Source organism: Balaenoptera physalus, assembly GCF_965194825.1.
Source record: "Balaenoptera physalus genome assembly, chromosome: 2".
Lineage (NCBI taxonomy): Eukaryota > Metazoa > Chordata > Mammalia > Artiodactyla > Balaenopteridae > Balaenoptera > Balaenoptera physalus.
The window spans coordinates 130158765-130177074 of record NC_138883.1 but is presented as its reverse complement, the minus strand read 5'-3'; the positions used below and the strand labels follow the sequence as shown (position 1 = coordinate 130177074).

Sequence of the window (18310 nt, the reverse complement as noted above, 5' to 3'; positions counted from 1 at the left end):
TATGGCAGAGGCTCCAAAAATTTTGAAAATCAATCTTAACATTCTGGCTCTACGAATAGATGGGTCACATGGTATTATTGCCTGACACCTAATAGGCCTCAATAAATGTTTACTGGATGAACAATCAAACCATCTTTATAGTGTGATTTTCCCCCAAACGTATCATCTACCTGATAGATGAAACTCAGTTGATTAGGGCATTTTTTTCTTAAGAAAACTGAAATAAATGAAATGCCGATATCCCCAGGGGAAAAGCTGATAAGAGCTTAGGTAGTCAGGATCAGTTAGGCTATAATGAGGTAAGATACTAACTCTTACATGCTACAGACTCACTTGATTCAGTAGGGTGTGGAGATGGAGGTGGGGAGTGGGAATGTCTGATCCACAGTCTTTCAGAGATCCAGGCTGACCAAGGTTTAACTGTACATCAACAGGAGTCATGGTAGACTAACAGAGATTGAAAAACTGTGTATGGGCTTTTCACTACCATTGCTCTTAAGTGACCCACCTCACTTCTGCTAATATTTCATTTGCTCCCTAACTCCAAAGAGGGCTAGATATCCAGGGGAGTAAATGGAATATTTGGTGAGCATTGCAGTCTACCACATTTGTCATCAGGGGACTTTGTCTCAGGATTCTTTTCCACAGCTAGAGATAACCTCCTTCTCCATCTATCCGATTAAGAACCACTGATCAAGAATTTAGAATAGTAAGACAGATAGATAGCTAGTGGGAACCTGCTGTATAGCACAGGGAGCTCAGCTTGGTGCTCTGTGATGACCTAGATGGGTGGGATGCAGGGGGGGAGGTGTGTGGGTGGGAGGTCCAAGAGGGAGAGGATATATGTATACATATAGCTGAGTCACTTCGTTGTACAGCAGAAACTAACACAACATTGTAAAGCAATTATACTCCAATTAAAAAAAAAAGAATTTAAAATAGATGACCTTCAGGTTCTTTGAAGCAAATTTTGAAGCAGGAGACAAATACCCTGCTTGGTATCCCTGAAGCTTTTTTGGGAGGAGATGGTTCTTGATTCACCTTTTTTTGCCCAACACTGAGGATATCATCTGGTACATGGTAGCAGCTCACTGAGGTATGGAACTGAGTTTTGTCTCAGAGAAACAGATCAGGTGAAAGCCTACAGTCTGAGTACAAATATCTCCCATCTTCCCACGGTGTTCTTCAGTCACAACTTTTTTTTTTTTTGGTTGAAATTCCTTCAATTCAGTTAAATAGAACCAAGAAACCATTAAATTCTGAGGGAAAGGGAGCAAGAACTGATGCAATGTAAACAATTACTTTTACAGTTTTATTACACCACAACTAACACCTCATGTAATAAAATTTATATTTGTAGTGTTTAACAAAAAATAAGCTCAATGCTTTAGAAGAATAGAAAGAAATGCATCAAGATTTATGTTATTCAACCATGTGAAGGTATTTGGAGAAAATGTCTTACGAGGCTGTTACCAATCTGCACTCCATTATTTATAGTATTTAGCCCCTTAGCTTCTGGTCTCTGTTCTTGCAATGTCAGTTTTATCTTTTTCAAATATTACCTTTAAAACGCAGGATCAAACTCCTTAATTCTGGCAATTTTGACTTTTCGTGTAACTTCTCATGCTTTTAAAAAATTTTTTTATTATACCAAGGTCCCCAAATGAAGCTTTTGCTGCATCAGAGCTAATTATTCTCTATTCTTTAGGCTGCATATATTTGCTAACAACTCACCCACTACCCGGGATGCCATTTCATTTCTTTTCTATCTACTGAAAGTTTGCTCATTGCTCAAGCTCAAAATGTGTCTTAACCCTACTGTGAAACTCTCCCTGAATATTTCTGCTCACACTGATCTGAGCACCTGAAGCACCTAGGGTCTACAGCAGTCATCTATGCACCAAAAACTATCCAGAAGTCTTCATTTAAACTTTTTGAGTCTCTTTCTCCCAGTATGAGCTTCTTGAGAGACTGTATTTTATTACTTTATATCCCCATATATGGATTAACAGAGGACCCTCAAGAAATATTTATTGCATACCTACTCTGAGTTAGGCCTTGTAGAGGTATAGATGTGCTACAAGGTATTATATTTACTAGTTGAATTAATGTTTGAAGAATCTGTAAGATGCTATATTTTGGAATTTTTTATTGGGCTGGATTTTAAAAAAATGTTGCTATTTCAAATATGTTTTAATATATATTATCCTCATTTATCAGTACTTCCTGAACTTTTATATTTTAGTTTTAGTGAAAATATCATTTTTGAAAGTATAAATGCCGGATTTCATTTTTGAGAATTTATCCTTACATTCATTACCTACTGATTCTGTTTCATATACCAATATTATGTTTTCCTTTGTTGTTAGCAGATCTGTCCCATGATCTCTGAATCTACAAATATACACAAAACTTGGGTCCAAAGATGACGATAATTTTCTCTTATATCTTTTAACAGCTGGATTGTCTATTATGCTAGGTATGACAATATACATACAAAAATATTCATTTCCCTTGATAATTACAATAATATTACTAAGTGCTCCTCTAAATCCATATTAAAGCAACAAAAAACCACAGCTTCTTGGAGTATAAAATAATCTATCATTAATCTTACTACCTTTTTCCCTTTACCATTCAAAAATCCATTGCTAATCTGCGAATAATGTTCTTTCTAAAAACACCCTCTGAAAAACTCTCTTCCTGCCACTCTTACATTATGCCAGCATTTTATCTGCTTTTCCTTTGACACTTACTCCTTTAAAACTAGCAAAAAAAAAAAAAAAAAAATCAGAAAAGTTTAACTCTTACATCTCTCACTGTGTCGTAAAATCCTTTGTCAATTACCCGATGTGCTTGAGAGGTTGTCCGTTTCTTTTTCGATCGAATTACACAATTGTCTCGGCAGCCTGATTTATCAGTTTGGTCCACGCTGTTTCAGTTTGGTGATTCTTTGTACAGATTGATAACCAGAAAAAGTCTAAAGTAGAGCAATTCCAGACTAAATTGGAGCAGCCTTTTCCCGTAAAGCAACTTAGTACCTCACAAAATTCCAGGGAGAATGAATGATAGAGCATGCACCAATAGGGAGTGGAGAATAGTGTTTTATCTAAGTTTGCAACCCAATCCTTGGGAGCCAGAGGTGGGAATTTTAAAATGGGGTTGTCCTTTCCTTGGAATTTTCTTAAAGTGGTATCGCTGCCTGATGATGTTAAAGTTTGCCAAAGATTGCCCAATCACTAGTTTGTATTAGAGGATTCCCACCCCACCCCCCGCTTTTTTTTTTAAAGACCTTTTTGATGTGGACTTTTTTCTTTTTTTTAAGTCTTTGTTGAATTTGTTACAATATTGCTTCTGTTTTATGTTTTGGTTTTTTGGCCAGGAGGCCTGTGGTATCTTAGCTCCCCCACCAGGGATAGAACCCACACCCCCTGCACTGGAAAGGGAAGTCTTAACCACTGGACCGGCAGGGAAGTCCCGCCCCCTTGTTCTAGGGAGGCAAAATGTGAAACTGTCACTTGACAAATTTAGAGAACTTTTAAGAGTGGCCATAGGATAATATACTAATACGAAGAATCACATGGCTACTTTTGTGTCAGTTTCAGAGGGCAGAAGTTGTTTTAAGATGATTCATTTTTCATGATCAAATATCAGATGTCAAATTAATGCATTAAAATATTTCATTTTTTAAGAAATGAAAACTAAGAGACTAACATTGATTACTTTTTAAAAATTGTTCTATCTATATAGTGAAGCCTTTTTTGTATGTGTGACTCTTCCATATTAGGAGCAAATATATATTATTTGGGTTGATGTTTAATAACCGAAAGATTTTTGTTTTTACATAAACTGAAGATTTCCTCATTTTAAGTCTAGCAAAAAAGTTCTAAGTACTACAAATTCTTAAGTATTTGGAAACCTGTATAAAAGGTCTTAGAAGTACATGACATATACCATCCATATACTTCAGTAACTTCTGAAGACCAGGTTTACTAAATAGATAATTGGTAAGTATTTCATTATAACTCATACTTTGTTTTGAGATAGGTCTTATTTTTATTTAATATAACTCTGCTTTCTAGGTTATTTACCTCTAACAAGTAATTAAATAAACCAATGTAAATCTATAAAGTCAGGATATCTTGACAATGAACTGCTACATTATAATCAACATCAAGCTTGCCAAAGAACAATAAATAACAGTAGTTCCATGAGAGGAAATTTTTTAAAAACTTCATTTCAGAAGAAAAGTTGTCTTGTTAACAAGCAAGGTACTTAAAAAAAATTTTTTTTTGCTGTTCCTTAACAATGCTTTTATTTTTTTTTCCTTTTACCATCATAAAGGTCTCTTCCTTTGATGACTCTGCTGACATAGGAAATTGTCTTGAAGAAATATTTATTGATGGCCTACTCAGCCATGCTAGGAACTGCCAGAATATTTAACTTACAAAGTTGTTATTGTCGTTTTAACGATTGTTTCTCACAGCAGACCTACGGTATTTCAAGAGCAGAGACTAGGTTACTGCCTCACGCTTGGAACGATGCCAGCGCGCAGTGACTTCTTTTATACTGGGCTTAAGCTCACTACTTGATTACTAACCTTGGCCATATTACATAAACCTACCTGACCTAAGTTTTTCATCCGTCATACGAGTATAGTAATAGTACCTGTGTCATAGGATTGTTGTGAGGGTTGAGATAACCTATGCACTGATCTCAGAACGCTGCCTGGTATACAGTAAAGCGACTGGGTGTTATTACTGTTGTAATTTCTCAACGTATGCATTGAATGAGAGGACGAGTGCATCAGTGAATGCATGAATGAAAGAACTGATCAGTTACTGACGGTCCCTGAGGCTGGAGCCGGCTAAACTACCCCCTCCAAATTCTGAGCACAAAGCTGATCTCAACAGCAAACCCGGAAGCCGGAGCCGGAAGCAAAGACCGAGCCAGGGGCAGGGCCAAGTCGCGGAGAAGCCACATTCTTGGCCAATAGGCACATCGCTTGGAAAACAAGCCTCTCGTGCGATCTATCGTAAAAACCGCGAGAACGGTGGCGCATTATCGCGAGGTTCCGTCTTCCTCTCCTCCGCTCTGTCTTCCCCCAACCCTCTGAAGTGAGGGTTCCGCCCCGTCCCGCCCCCCGTCGTCCGCGCCCCGCCCCGTCCCCTCCCGGCGCCCCGCCCCGCCCCGCCCCGCCCGCCGAGTCCCGGCTTGCCGTCCAGCGCCCCTGCGCCCGGGAGCGCTTGCTTCGCTGGTCGAGGTGAGTGTAGCACTTTGCCGTTCCGGGTGGCTCACGTAGCAAGGGCCTCTGGCCCGACCCCCGGCCCTGAGGCTGGGTCTGGCAGAAGCGTCCGGGCTGCAGCGAGTGGACCCCGGCCCGAGCGGGCCCGTCTGGGCCTCGGGTCGCCACAGCTGCCGGGCCCTCCTCGCCCTCGGTGGTCGGAGAATCTCGATATGGGGTCTGTGAAATCCCTGCCACTGGGCTCACTGCTTCCAAACTCTAACGACCAGAGTGTTTCGTTAACTCGGGCAAAACGGCATATGTTTTGCCTAAGACTTCTGCCAGCCTTCTTTTCAGTACTGAGAAAATAACCTTTAACAAATGCTTTTAATGTGCGTGTTTTAATTCATTAATCTACAATATTAGGAAATTGGAGTGGGTATTCCACTGAATTAAGTACGGAAGTCAATTTAAGGGACTCCTTTCCCTTAAAACACACCTGTTTTAAAATGTGTGGAATTTTCTTAAGATGGAAAGGTTAGTTTGCTTTAAATAATAATGGAGTGGATTGGTGTTTATCTGTCAGAAAACTGTTATGCAGGTGCAGTTGTGTACAGCTAATATTAAGTATACCATTTGCTTTTAATTGTAGATAAGAGGTAGTGAAGGGAATATGTATAAGAAAATTATCCTGGTAAAGGCTGTGCATTGCCAGTGAATGCATACGGAAAACCATTATCATTATTTATTATTGGAAGCTTTCAGATTTCATTTGTGTAGATTTCATCTCCCAAACTGCCTTCCTAGCAAGACGCATTTTAACAGAGTGTAATGGCGTTTTAAGGGCAACCAATCCCACCCATCAGGATTCAGCAGGATTCGAAGGAAAGCCATCAGGTTACACTGTATTCTCTTATTGGATCTTCCCATCAGGGAGTGTGGGTTTTGCTTTGTAGTCTTAAATTTGTATAAGCTTTGCCTACCGCTTAAATAATAATAAGAAGAAGCAGAGGCCCCAGTGAAGTTCATGAAAGTCTGCCTTGTAGAGCAGTGCACAGGCTTTGGAGTTGAACACCTGGGTTGGTATTCTGGCAAGTTACCCTCTGAGAAACTCAGTTTCCTCATCTATAAAATAGGCTAAATAATGTCTATTGCAGTGCAGAGTTTTAAGGATTGAGAGATCTTTATTGCACATAGCACGCACTCAGCATATAGTATCTACAAGCTGACCTTAGATCAGAGGTGAAAAAAACCTACCTTGCAATATTACTCACATGTCCTACTGTCAGCTGTTCATCAGCTGTTTGAGGGCCTGCTTTGTGCTAGAGGCAGGTATACAAATGTAAAGAAAACAGCAAGGTCTCTGCCCTCAGGAGCTTACGGTACAGTCTCTTGGCTAGATTGACGATAGATAGATACACCAATAAATATATAGATTACAAATTGTGAAGAGTCCTACAAAGAAAGAGTAAGAGAGAAGACTTTAGCTTGGGATGGGGAAGTGATTTTTACGTTGAAACCTGAAGGGCGTTGGGACAGTGCTTTCAAAGGCTTAAAGGAGAGCAGGAAGTGGTGTGAAGAAGAGTTTAGCACTTTCAAACACTAGAAAAGCCCAGGAGTTTGGTGAGAAGCCAGGGAGGGTGCTGCCAGGCTGGAGAAGTGGGTGGGGCCAGATTGTGAAGAGCCCTCAATACTTGGTAAGTTTAATTTTTCTTAAAAAACTTTTGAAGGGTTTATTTAGAATGCATGTGACTAGGGAGCAAGTTTACCTGAGAAAGAGAGGGAGACATAGTTGGATTTACTTTTTTAAAGGCTCCCAGCTAAGTGATTAATGTATTGCAAAGTGACTCGAGTGGACACAGGGAGACCAGTAATACATATGGCAAGGCAGGAGATGACAGTGGCTTTCCATTTGGGCAGATGGAGAGATGTGGATAGATTTGAGGTGTATTTTGGAGATGGAAACCATAAGCCTTGTGATAGATTGGAGGTGGTGGAGGAATCATTCATGACTTCCGGCTTTCCTGGTGGTTAGAACGACTGGGGAAGATTTGGATTGGTGATGAATATCAAAAACTCTTTTTGAATGTGTTAAGTTTGAGATGCTTGTGAGACATCTAAACGGCTTCTAGTTTACTATTTCAGTGAATAATTACCCAGAAAGCTTCCCTTTCTAAATACAATCAACGATGTTATTTCTAGCCTAGTTCCCCTTGCTTTACAGGGAGAGAATTAAGATGTGGAAAGATTGAGTATCTTGTTCAAAGTCAAGTAATATGTCTCATAAAAATAGGTAAGTGAGTAGCTAGTATAAATACGGGAAGGTACTGGACTCTCATGTTGCATTGGGGATATAATTGAATACTCCATATTCTCTGACCTTTTATATAAAATAGCAAATACTTTCTTATTAGTTGGGAATTAAGAGTTTGGAAATAATAGAAAATAACCAAGAAGTTAGAAAACTCTGCTTATTGAAAGCTTATGATCCTGCATTTTGTACTAACTTGGTATTAATTCCCAGTGAAAATAGTTTTTCTTAAGAAAAAACATTTTCTTTGAAAGGTACTTCTCTTTGGAGAGTTTGAGAAAGGGTGCCCAGGAAAACCAGAGTAGAATCTTTGAACAAAGCTCAACTTGTTTTTAGTGTTTTAGCATTTTCTTAGTATCCTGTGGAATCCTGTCAGTCTGTGTGTATAAAGACTTCAGGCTTAGAAATCCACTGGACACCCTTCCCCAGCCCAAGAAAAAAAAATCCTTGTTCCCTTATGAGCTGTTTGACCTTGGACAAATTATTGAATCTCTGAGTTTGTTTCTTCTTGTGGTAAGTGATGTGAAGTTTGTTTCTGCCCTGTGCCTAGTTGATAAGATGGGAAATGTTATTTCTCTTCCTATCCTTGTCAATTTGGAGCTAGAAAGGAATTTAATCTGTTCTGGGTTCTGGCCCTTACCAATAAATTGCTGTCTCCATTTTATGTTAGGCAACTAAGGCCCAGAAAGATTGTAATAGAAAAGTACAGGATTCTTATTTCCTAGTGCAGTATTTCTTCTTTCATTGAAATAATTAAGTAAAACTCTGTGTTCCCAGGCCTGTTTCTTTGCTACTTTTGATCATCTGCAAAGCTAAGAAGAAAGAAAGAAAAGAGAATAAAGAGATAAAAGAAAGAAAATATTAGAATATAGGACAATATTTAGATAGTAAGAAGTGAAGAAAATGAAGCTGTAAGTGGTCTAGTTATATTTTATATTATATACATTTAAATATATATATATTTTTAAATTTGTTTGGACTTTATCTTTTTTAAAAATTAATTAATTAATTAATTAATTTAACTTATGGCTGTGTTGGGTCTTCGTTTCTGTGCGAGGGCTTTCTCTAGTTGTGGCAAGCGGGGGCCACTCTTCATCGCGGTGCGCGGGCCTCCCACTATCGCGGCCCCTCCTGTTGCGGGGCACAGGCTCCAGACGCGCAGGCTCAGTAATTGTGGCTCACGGGCCCAGTTGCTCCGTGGCATGTGGGATCTTCCCAGACCAGACCTCGAACCCGTGTCCCCTGCATTGGCAGGCAGATTCTCAACCACTGCGCCACTAGGGAAGCCCACATTTAAATATTTTTAAAATGTTTTAAGCTAAAGACAAAATGAGGTAGTTCAAGAAGGAAATGGGTTTGCTGTGTCTAATTTTTTAAGCTCTTTGTTTGGTTGCATGTTATGAAACTGGTCTCTGTTCTCTTAGGTAGGGATTCCTATCTCAAGTTCAAGAACTACTTTTTTCAAATAGGACTATTTCTACTAAGTAGTAAATATTGCTTAAATAGTGAGAGTATTTTTATTAAATAGTTATTCATTTTAATCTCCTTCTAAATATGTGTGAAAATTTAGTTTTCTTATAAAAGAAAAATATAGGAATGGATGTATAACTCTCTTTTTAATATCTGCAAATAGCTATATATGCTGACTGGTTTATTTGGCAACGTTTGTTAGCAGTATCATAATTTCCCATTTTTTTGTTCTCTTTAGAAATGGACCAATTTTGACAAGATGTAGTGCTGCAGTGTGCCTGATGGGATATGTTCAGTCATGGCATCTGAACTTTGTAAGACGATCTCTGTGGCAAGGCTGGAAAAGCACAAGAATTTGTTCTTAAATTATAGGAATCTGCAGCATTTCCCATTGGAGTTACTAAAAGATGAGGGACTACAGTACTTGGAGAGACTCTACATGAAAAGGAACTCCCTTACAACCTTGGTACAGTATTATGTTGCATTAAAAAAAAAAGTCATTTATAATGTGGTCCTGACCAAGATATATTTTATATATCTTAAGATATTCAGACCAAGATTTATATCCCCTCTTGTTGTATAAACAGGTAATAAAAGTACACATACAGGGGCTTCTCATTACATGAGAATTCACTATACAAGTTCTTGCAGTTATGAAGTTTTAAGAGTCGTGTAGGAAAGCAAAATATTCACTAATATACCACTTATAAAATTAGTCCCACACACTACTACATATAAAACAGATAACCAGCAAGGACCTACTGTATAGCACAGGGAATTCTACTCAATATTCTGTGATAAGCTATCTAAGAAAAGAATCTGAAGAAGAATGAATACATGTATCAATATATGTACAACTGAATCACTTTGCTATACACCTGAAACTAACACAACATTGTAAATCAACTATACTCCAATAAAATAAAAAAAAAAATTAGTCCCTATTCAGAAACCCCTCTTCACTTAGCCTGTGCATCTCTCTGGGCCTGTGCTTTCTTTGTGTGTTAAGATTCTTAGATGATTTATGGATGTTACAGTACCCAACAGACCAGTTAAAAAGTAAAGAAGAGAAAGACCAACAAGGATGACTTTGATTTAGACGTATTTAAAAAGGGAATGATTTGAAGATTAAAATATTAAGACAGGCATTAGGAGGCTTGATGTAGCCCTTGAGTGTTTTGAAAAAAACCCAAAACCAAAAAACCTTCTTTATGATTGCACTGTGAAAATCAGATGACTTTGAATTGGGCTGTCATCCAATTTGTTGGAAAAATTTTTGCCACAAAAGCCAACATTTGATTCACTCTTTTTATGTTCTAAGAATAAGCACATAGTTATCATTATAACCTAAATTTTATTACATATGAGATTAAAAATCTAAAATATTTTTCAAGAGAGTGTGCCTGTCAAACTTTTTATTCCCACTGTTTATCATGATATTTGGTCTCTGTTTTAAATGGATTTTGCTTTATGTGGCCTTTTCTGATTATCACTGAACCTCATTTAAATCTTACACTTTGAATTCTAGTTCTTTTCCACTTTAGATGATTTATGCATTCTTGTTGTTTCTTTGTGAACAGACCCATTTTTCATTCCCTTCTCTGAAAGTATCTGAGTATCTGAAAATATGCCTTACTGGCTTCATATATATGGAGTGTTTTTCTGGAAAAGTTTTAGTTAGTCTGTGCAAAATACCTACAATGTGTAGAAAGCATTATCAAATTTGTTTATCTTTGTTGTCTCTGAAAGTAAGTGCAAGTATATCTTTTATTTTTAGTGTTTGACATATTTGTGTATATATTATTTTGCATGCCTAATTAGATTTTTTTAAATTAGATTTTTCACTTTTCAAACTTTAATAATCTGTATATAGTTATGTTAATCCTTTTTGCGAGATCATCATTGCATGAAGTGAAACCGTATTTACCTAGTGTTTTTCCGCCCTCTGGAGAAGTGGTGTAAGAAATAATTTGTCAAGGATTACAGCCCACATTTTCTCATGTTTGTTGTTGATGTACAAAGAAAAGGTTGTGAGTGGATTACTTCTCAACCATCAGTTATAGTCCACGGGTAGAAGAAATTGGCCTTTGCTTATAAATGTTACAATAAACTTTTGGTTTTGTGGCCGTTTCTTGGCTGCAGTTTTCTATTTATGAAAATATTTAAGTATCTACTATACAATTTTAACTGATATAATGGCTCCCAAGCATACATTTCAAGTTCATGCTTTGCCACCTTTTTAGTCACTGAAGATTAAATTGTTGCATATGTTTATAATGGTAGGTGTATATATTTTATTTTAATGCTTTCTCTTAGCTGGAACATTTGATTCCTTTGTATCAAAGAGCTTTTTAAACTGTAAAGTGCCATACAGATACCGGGATGGTGGGAATGGTAGCAAGCATACCATTCCGTGACTATACTGAGTATAAGACAGCTTACTTATATCCAGCATAGTCTGAGAATGGCATACTGCACAGGTTTTCAAAGCTGATGAAACAGTACTTGCCATTGAGTGCTCCAAACTAGTGACTGCAGGCTTTTAGAATGTTTGCTGGTGTTATTGATAAAGTATATTTCCTATAGAAATAATAGAGATTTAGTATGTAAAATTTGACTTAAACTGCAATACTGTCCAAAGGAAAAAAACACATTATTGGAAGCATATACTATCTCAAACACATTGTGAGTTAATTGGCCTTTTTTTTTTTTTTAAGAGAAGCTTGGGAACCTGCCAATTATTTCCATTTCCACATTGTTTTATTATTTCTTATTAACATTGTTTTATTGTGTTTAAATGTCTTCTCCTCAGCATTCCCCTTCTCCCCTCTTCGTATGAAGCCTCCCGGTGAGGAGTCACTAATGCCTGACTTCTGTCCTTCCTTTTTCCCTTCAAGCTGCTCAGTATTGCACTATGGTTTATATTTGTAGGATGATTGTATGTCAGATGCTTAGAACTTGGAGAATGCCCATATTAAAAATAAAGCACAGGGAAAAGCCTTTTTTATATACAAAAGAATAAACTGTTCATATTTTACATATAAAAATGTGTGCCCTTATAGCAACCAACATAAGAAATATATGGAAAGTAGTAGTTTCTCTTTCTATTCCTCCAATTCTGTGCTTTGGAATAACCAGTGTTAATAGTTTGGTTTTGTCCTTCCACTCCTTTGCTTGTGTTTATGTAATTATGTACTCTGTATTTTTTTCCCTTTTTAAACAACAAAAGGGAATCATACTCTACATATTTCTCTGCAGATTTCTCTCTTCACTTCATTCTCATTCCACTAAATTCTAGGCCAAGAAATATATATACATCCTTGTATTTAGGATCAGGTCTCAAAAGTAGGATTGCTGGGTCAAAGGGTAGGAACATTTTATATTTTAAAATACTTTTTAGCAGTATTTCATTATACAGTATTACCACTTATTTGTATAACTGAAAAGTCTTAAAACTGTTTAAAATATAATGAATCAATTTATATAGGAATCCAGTTATATAATTAATAGGTGAATAAGAAGTAGTTAGGAAACATTAAGATTTTGGTTCCTAACATTTATCTTAGAAAATGATTTAAAGAATTTTTCTATAATTATTTTAAATACAGTTCAAGAATTATTAAGTCTCTGATCTTTGTGGTAGTTTGAAGTTAATAAGAGAATAGGAGATACAGGTTCTGTATTTGATAGGCATCCACATAGTTGCTGAATGAATAAATAAAAGAATATAAAGTAGAAGAGCATAAGGTCTATAGTACAGGTATAACAGTTCCAGACTGAGAGTCTTTGAGGGCAGGGACTCTGTGTTAAATTCTGTATCCCCAGTGCCTGGCTACTGTCTAACATTTGTAGGACACATAATCTAATTATGTGTAGCAGGATTGTAAAAGATTTTTTAAGGAAGGTGCTATTTGCATTCACCCTGAAGAATGAGTTTGTCAGGAGCTTGGGAGGAAAACTATCATTCATTCATTCAATATGTATTTATTGAGTACTTTCTGTGTATCCAGTACTCTACAAGGCACTGACATAGATACATCATGGAACAAATTCTTACTCTCATGGAATTTTTGTTTCTTGACATCCCAAGCTGAAGAAAAACATGTGAACTGAGATTCAGTGGCAGAAGATTAGGATCAATATTTGTCCAAAGACTTTAGTGACAAAGTGATGGTGACTATGATGGTGACTATGTTAGAAGCTCTGGAGAGTAGAATGCAAGTTTGAGGGGTTAATTGGTGAGAAGGAGATGAAAAAATAGATAACAAGGTAGATGGGTCTTCAGGTTTGGTTTTGATATGGAAAAGCGGTCATAGCTGGAGGGGTCTTGACAAAAAAGGAGAATTTTTTCTTCTTTCTCCTTTTTTCCTTCCTGTTCACCCCTCTTCTCTTTTCTAAGAGGAAAGCGTTGAGCCTGTGTAAATGCTGATGGGAAATCTCCATTAGAGAGGAGTTGAAGATTCAGAAATAAGGAACAATTAAAAGTTCAAGATTCCTAAGAAGGTAGGAAAGGATGTGCTCCAGAGCACAATTGGAGGGAAGGACTTTAGAAATAGTATCCCCCTTCCCGCTTTAACAAGAGAAAGAAAGGATAGGTGCAAAGGAAGATTCAGATTGTGGGGGAGAGAGTTCTTGTCTGGTGACTACCAGGCAAGGCCAGCTGCCTAGGGAGTGAAGATTTGTGGAGAGTGCAGGTTTGAAATTATTGTTGCGAAGAGTCACAGCAGTTTGGTTAGAGAAAGGTAGTAGAATCATTGGCATTATTCAGCAAGCAGTTGATGGCTAGGTTTATGGTGGAACCATCTGCTTGTTTAGGGAGTTTTCTCCTGCAGTTCTCAGATGTCTAAGGTATGAAGAAGTTGGGATGTCGCATTTATGCAGGCTTAGGTTTTTGCCAGGTATAGAGGGACTAAGGAGGTTTAGGATTTTGGCAAGAGTGATTAAAATGATGGAACATGGAGTCTGAGGTGGATTGGAGGCAAAGGAAGAAAGGAGTGAGTGAATAGGGAAAATGGAGAGGGTCCAAAGGATCCATTGATGTTGAAGACTTATTATACTGGGCATGATTGAGTAAGCCATCTGGGAGGATGGGATATTATAGTTGTGGAGAGAGACATCAGTCATGGAGAAGTTTCAGATGATGACAGGATATGAGTGTGCAGGCTGGAGGGGGCTGAGGTAGAGCCTACCTTGTCCCCTTGCACCCTAATCCCCACACCCCCTCCCTGCAAATAGCTGGGGTCTTTGTAAGAGTTAGAGAAGGAATGAAACATGGAAGCAGGAATTAGCAGTGGAAGCATTTGAGTTCTGCAGTCCCAACAAGAGAGTGTTTTATTGTTTGGTAGCACAACTTAGTACTAGGAAGTAATAGACCAAGATCCTATGTGCTTAACCTCTTTGGATCTCAGTTCCTTCATTTATAAAATAAAAGGCCACAAGCGACTTGGAGGGGAAAAGAAAAGAACTCAACTTGGAAGCAAAATCACTTAATGGATCTGCCAGCTTCTCTTAATGAGTGTAGTAGGCAGCAGGCCTTCCTGGGGACGTGGAAGAGTGACCTCCCCAAATACTGATGGAGCTCTCATCTCACCTGTTGACAATTTTATTTATAAATATGAATGGATAAGAAAGAGGCATCTAAATTTTAGTGAAAGAAGGGAGGTTGGCTTATGGCTAAGAGCAATAAGAGTAGGTGGATCCTGATTAAGCAGTTAATCTATGTAACAGGAGAGAACTTAAAAATGATATCCTTCTGAGATTCAAGGGAAGAAGAGGTATGTCCATCACAATCCTGAATTGGGGTGGGGGGATGAGGTGGGGGATGAGGATGTTATTTCTTTCCTATTGACCCAGGAGAAAATTTTCCTGACCTCCCCCCATCAAATATAAACAGGCAAATCATAAAAGAATACAGATAGTCAAAACAAAAAAATGTTTAACTTTCAATAGAAGTGATAAAACATTGATCATCCTTACCTAGTAATTAGAAAAGATTTAATACCTGGTGTTGAAGATTATCAGTGCCCTGTGTTGAAGACAATGGGGAGAAGATGCTCTCATACACTATTGGAAGGAGTGGAAATTGACTCATTACTTTTGGTGGGCGGTTAGACCATATCTAGCAGAATTTTACATGTGCATATGTTTGAACCAGCATTTTCACTTGCAGGAATTTACCCAACAGAAAAAATAGTCAAGTGGACAAGGATACTCATCACAACATTGTATATGATGAAAAATTGTGAAAACCTAAGTGTTCATCAATATGGGGTGGGTTAAAATCTGGTAGCAGCTACCATCGTTTGAGTCTTTACTAAGTGCCAAGCACTGTTTTAAGTGATTTATATGTATTAATCTAATTAATCTGCAAGACAGTCCTATGAGGTAGGCACTATTATTCCTACTTTATAGACAAATAAACTAAGGCATAAAAAAAGAATACATCAAACAATAGTGATTATAGCTGTGGAAGAGGGGAGGGCACAAGAACGGGGGTGGGAGCTGGAATAAACAGAGCCTTACACTTAAGTGTTTATAGTAAAAGGGAAAGGTCCTACTACTAAGTTTGGTTTATATTCTTTTCAGTATATGATTTTTATAATTAAAAATCAAAATAAGATTATTGGAATTTAGTGCCACTAAGATCTTATCCAGCTCTCAAATTTTATTAATCAGTGAGTCTAAACGTTTTGATTTACAATGATGGTGATGCCTGCGTTTATGCTCCTTGCAACTGGTGGCTGGGTTGAGGGTGAAAGGGGTTGATGACTGAGAAGTCACACAGCTACACGCTCTACCCACTTTGAATTTGGTAAGAGTAGGATCTGGATCAAATGAACATCAGAACACCCTGAAGGGAAAAACAATAAGTTAAAGAGATGGTAAAAAAAAAAAAGCACCATGCAATCAAGTGTGCCAGAAGAAGTAGGGAGAGGGAATGGTTTTGTTTCTGTTTGATTGGTTCATTTTGAATTCCAGCACAAGGGCTTCTTGTTTTTCCCTAATCTGTTGGACCCCTGCAGCTTCCACTGCTGCTAGGGTGTAGGGCCTCCATAATCACTGTGAATACTCTGTTCTTGAGTTAGCTCTGTATAAAAACATCTTAGTTATTTCTTAAATTGAATGTGTGGAAACGACTTATGTCAAATGGTAAAGCATTCTGATGCTCTGTTTATGTTTTAACACTTATAGTCCTGCAAAACATTCATTACAAATGTACCCCGTCTCGGTAATATACCTGTGCCTGAAAAGTGTGAGTGTTGTTATAAATCAAAGCTGTTTTTCCTACTGAATTTTCAGATTTAAGTAACTTTTCCTCATTGTTACTGGTTGATTGACAGTAGCTCCTTGTCAAATACTTAAACTATTTGAAATAGCTTGGAAAATGAATGTCTGACCTTTAATTTATTCTGTTGAATCATAGAATTTCAAAGCTATATGGAACTTTATAGATGATTTAGGCAGTTTTTCTTTTTTGAGGTAAGTAAGCTTAGAAGAGGTTAATAGATGTGTCTAAAGTCATTTTTATGGCCAGTTAGAGCAAAAAGCAGGTCTTCTAATTTGTAGTCCAGTTAGTCTTGCTTTTTTAATTCTGCAGGTATTTATTGATGACCTGTTTCTAGCCTAGCACCATGTAGTTAAAATTTAACCACATTTATCCACTGTGGAGCAATGAGGTGTTCCATGTTAGGTGAGTTTTCCTAGTTACCTCTTTGAAGTTTACCTCTGAGTTTTACTGTGAGTCTAACTTTTGATAGAAATACTTTTACAACATGCATCATTCTATACTTTCTTAAAGAAATATGGGGAACATGATTTAACCCACTCTTCGTGATTTGTAGTTTTTGCCTGGGGAATTAGGAGGGAGGTTTTAGAAGGAAGGGGCAGGGATACAGATCTTTATCTAACACTAGACCATATCCTTGTCCACTTGAGGGATTCTGTGTACAAGCAGAAGACTCAGAAGCCATTACTTTGTATATGTTTCCATAAGTTTAAATTCATTTTCAAGCATTCACTATACTAAAAATGAGGTACCTGTGCACTGAGATACCAATTTTTAAATGTTAGCCCCATCGAATCAGTCTCTGTCTCTCCCTCTCCCTCTCCCGATAGATAGATAAATAGATAGAAAGAAATAGATAAAATGTATGTAAGGTGCTTAAAATATCATACATTGAGCTTGGAACACTGTTCCCTCCTAAAACAAACAATTATGTTATAAGCATATAGAATTATAAAGGGTAGGTATATTTTTAAATGGTTGATCTGGCCTTATGGAAGAAGTGTTTAGTATTCTTTTTTTGTGTCTATTTTTGTTGCTGTGAAAATTCCATTTATAAAATCATACTTACTGTATGCATATTAAATAGGTTTTTTTAAAAATAAAAAAATAGAAAGTAGGTGGGGGCATATGATGATCTAATCTTCAACCCTTGTTTATGATATCTATATAGCTTTCCTTTTTAAACAAATATTTTTAATATTAATACTTCACAAAAAAAATTTTTTTTAATATTTATTTATTTATTTGGCTGTGTTAGGTCTTAGTTGTGGCACCCAGGATCTTCATTGTGGCATGCGGGATCTTTTCGTTGCGGTGTGCAGGCTTCTCTAGTTGCGGTGTGTGGGCTTCTCTCTAGTTGTGGCATGTGGGCTCCAGAGTGCACAGGCTCAGTAGTTGGGGCACGCTGGCTCTCTGGTTGTGGCGTGCGGGCTCTAGAGCGCGTGGGCTCAGTAGTTGCGGCGTGCGGGCTTAGTTGCCCTGTGGCATGTGGGATCTTAGTTCCTCGACCAGGGATCGAACCCACATCCTCTGCATTGGAAGGCGGATTCTTAACCACTGGACCACCAGGAAAGTCCCAATACTTTACAAAGAATTTAAGTAATTTTTAATGTTTCTTTTCTTTTGAAAAATATTCAGATACAGTCGTCCCTTGGTATCTGTGGGGGGTTGGTTCCAGTACCCTCTCCGATACCAAAATCAGAGGATACTCAAGTCCCTTACATAAAATGGCTTGGTATTTGCATATAATCTATGCATATCCTCCTATATACTTTAAAATCACCTTAGAAGATTGCTTATAATACCTAATACAATGTAAATGCTATATCAGTAGTTGTGAATACAATGTAAATGTTATGTAATAGTTGCTGGTGTAGCAAATTCAAGTTTTGCTTTTTGGAACTTTCTGGAATTTTTTTCCCCTGAATATTTTTGATCTGTGGTTAGTTGAATCAGAGGATGTGGAACCCGCACACAGGACCGACTACATATTTCAGTTTTGTAAATGTATCAGATGTAC

General features: G+C 37.5%; 2 protein-coding genes across 8 annotated transcripts in view; one reads left to right on the top strand and one right to left on the bottom strand.

Annotated features, from left to right (window-relative positions):
- Positions 1–5052, bottom strand: part of TTC23 (tetratricopeptide repeat domain 23) — a 112616-nt gene extending 107564 nt beyond the window's left edge. For 2 of the 3 annotated variants that reach the window (XM_082448451.1, XM_082448453.1), the window contains exon 1: positions 2812–5052. The gene's annotated coding sequence lies outside the window, so the exon portion shown is untranslated. The remainder of the gene's footprint in view (positions 1–2811) is intronic. The other variant, XM_082448452.1, reaches the window with a different exon arrangement.
- An 87-nt stretch (positions 5053–5139) lies between these two features.
- LRRC28 (leucine rich repeat containing 28) overlaps positions 5140–18310 on the top strand; it is a 164896-nt gene continuing 151725 nt past the window's right edge. For 2 of the 5 annotated variants that reach the window (XM_082448471.1, XM_082448468.1), the window contains exons 1-2: positions 5142–5263; positions 9244–9471. In XM_082448471.1, the coding sequence (XP_082304597.1) occupies positions 9304–9471 (168 nt within the window). In that variant the 5' untranslated portion in view covers positions 5142–5263; positions 9244–9303. Of the gene's footprint in view, positions 5264–8305; positions 8447–9243; positions 9472–18310 lie in introns of those variants that run through there. The other 3 variants (XM_082448472.1, XM_082448470.1, XM_082448469.1) reach the window with 3 other exon arrangements.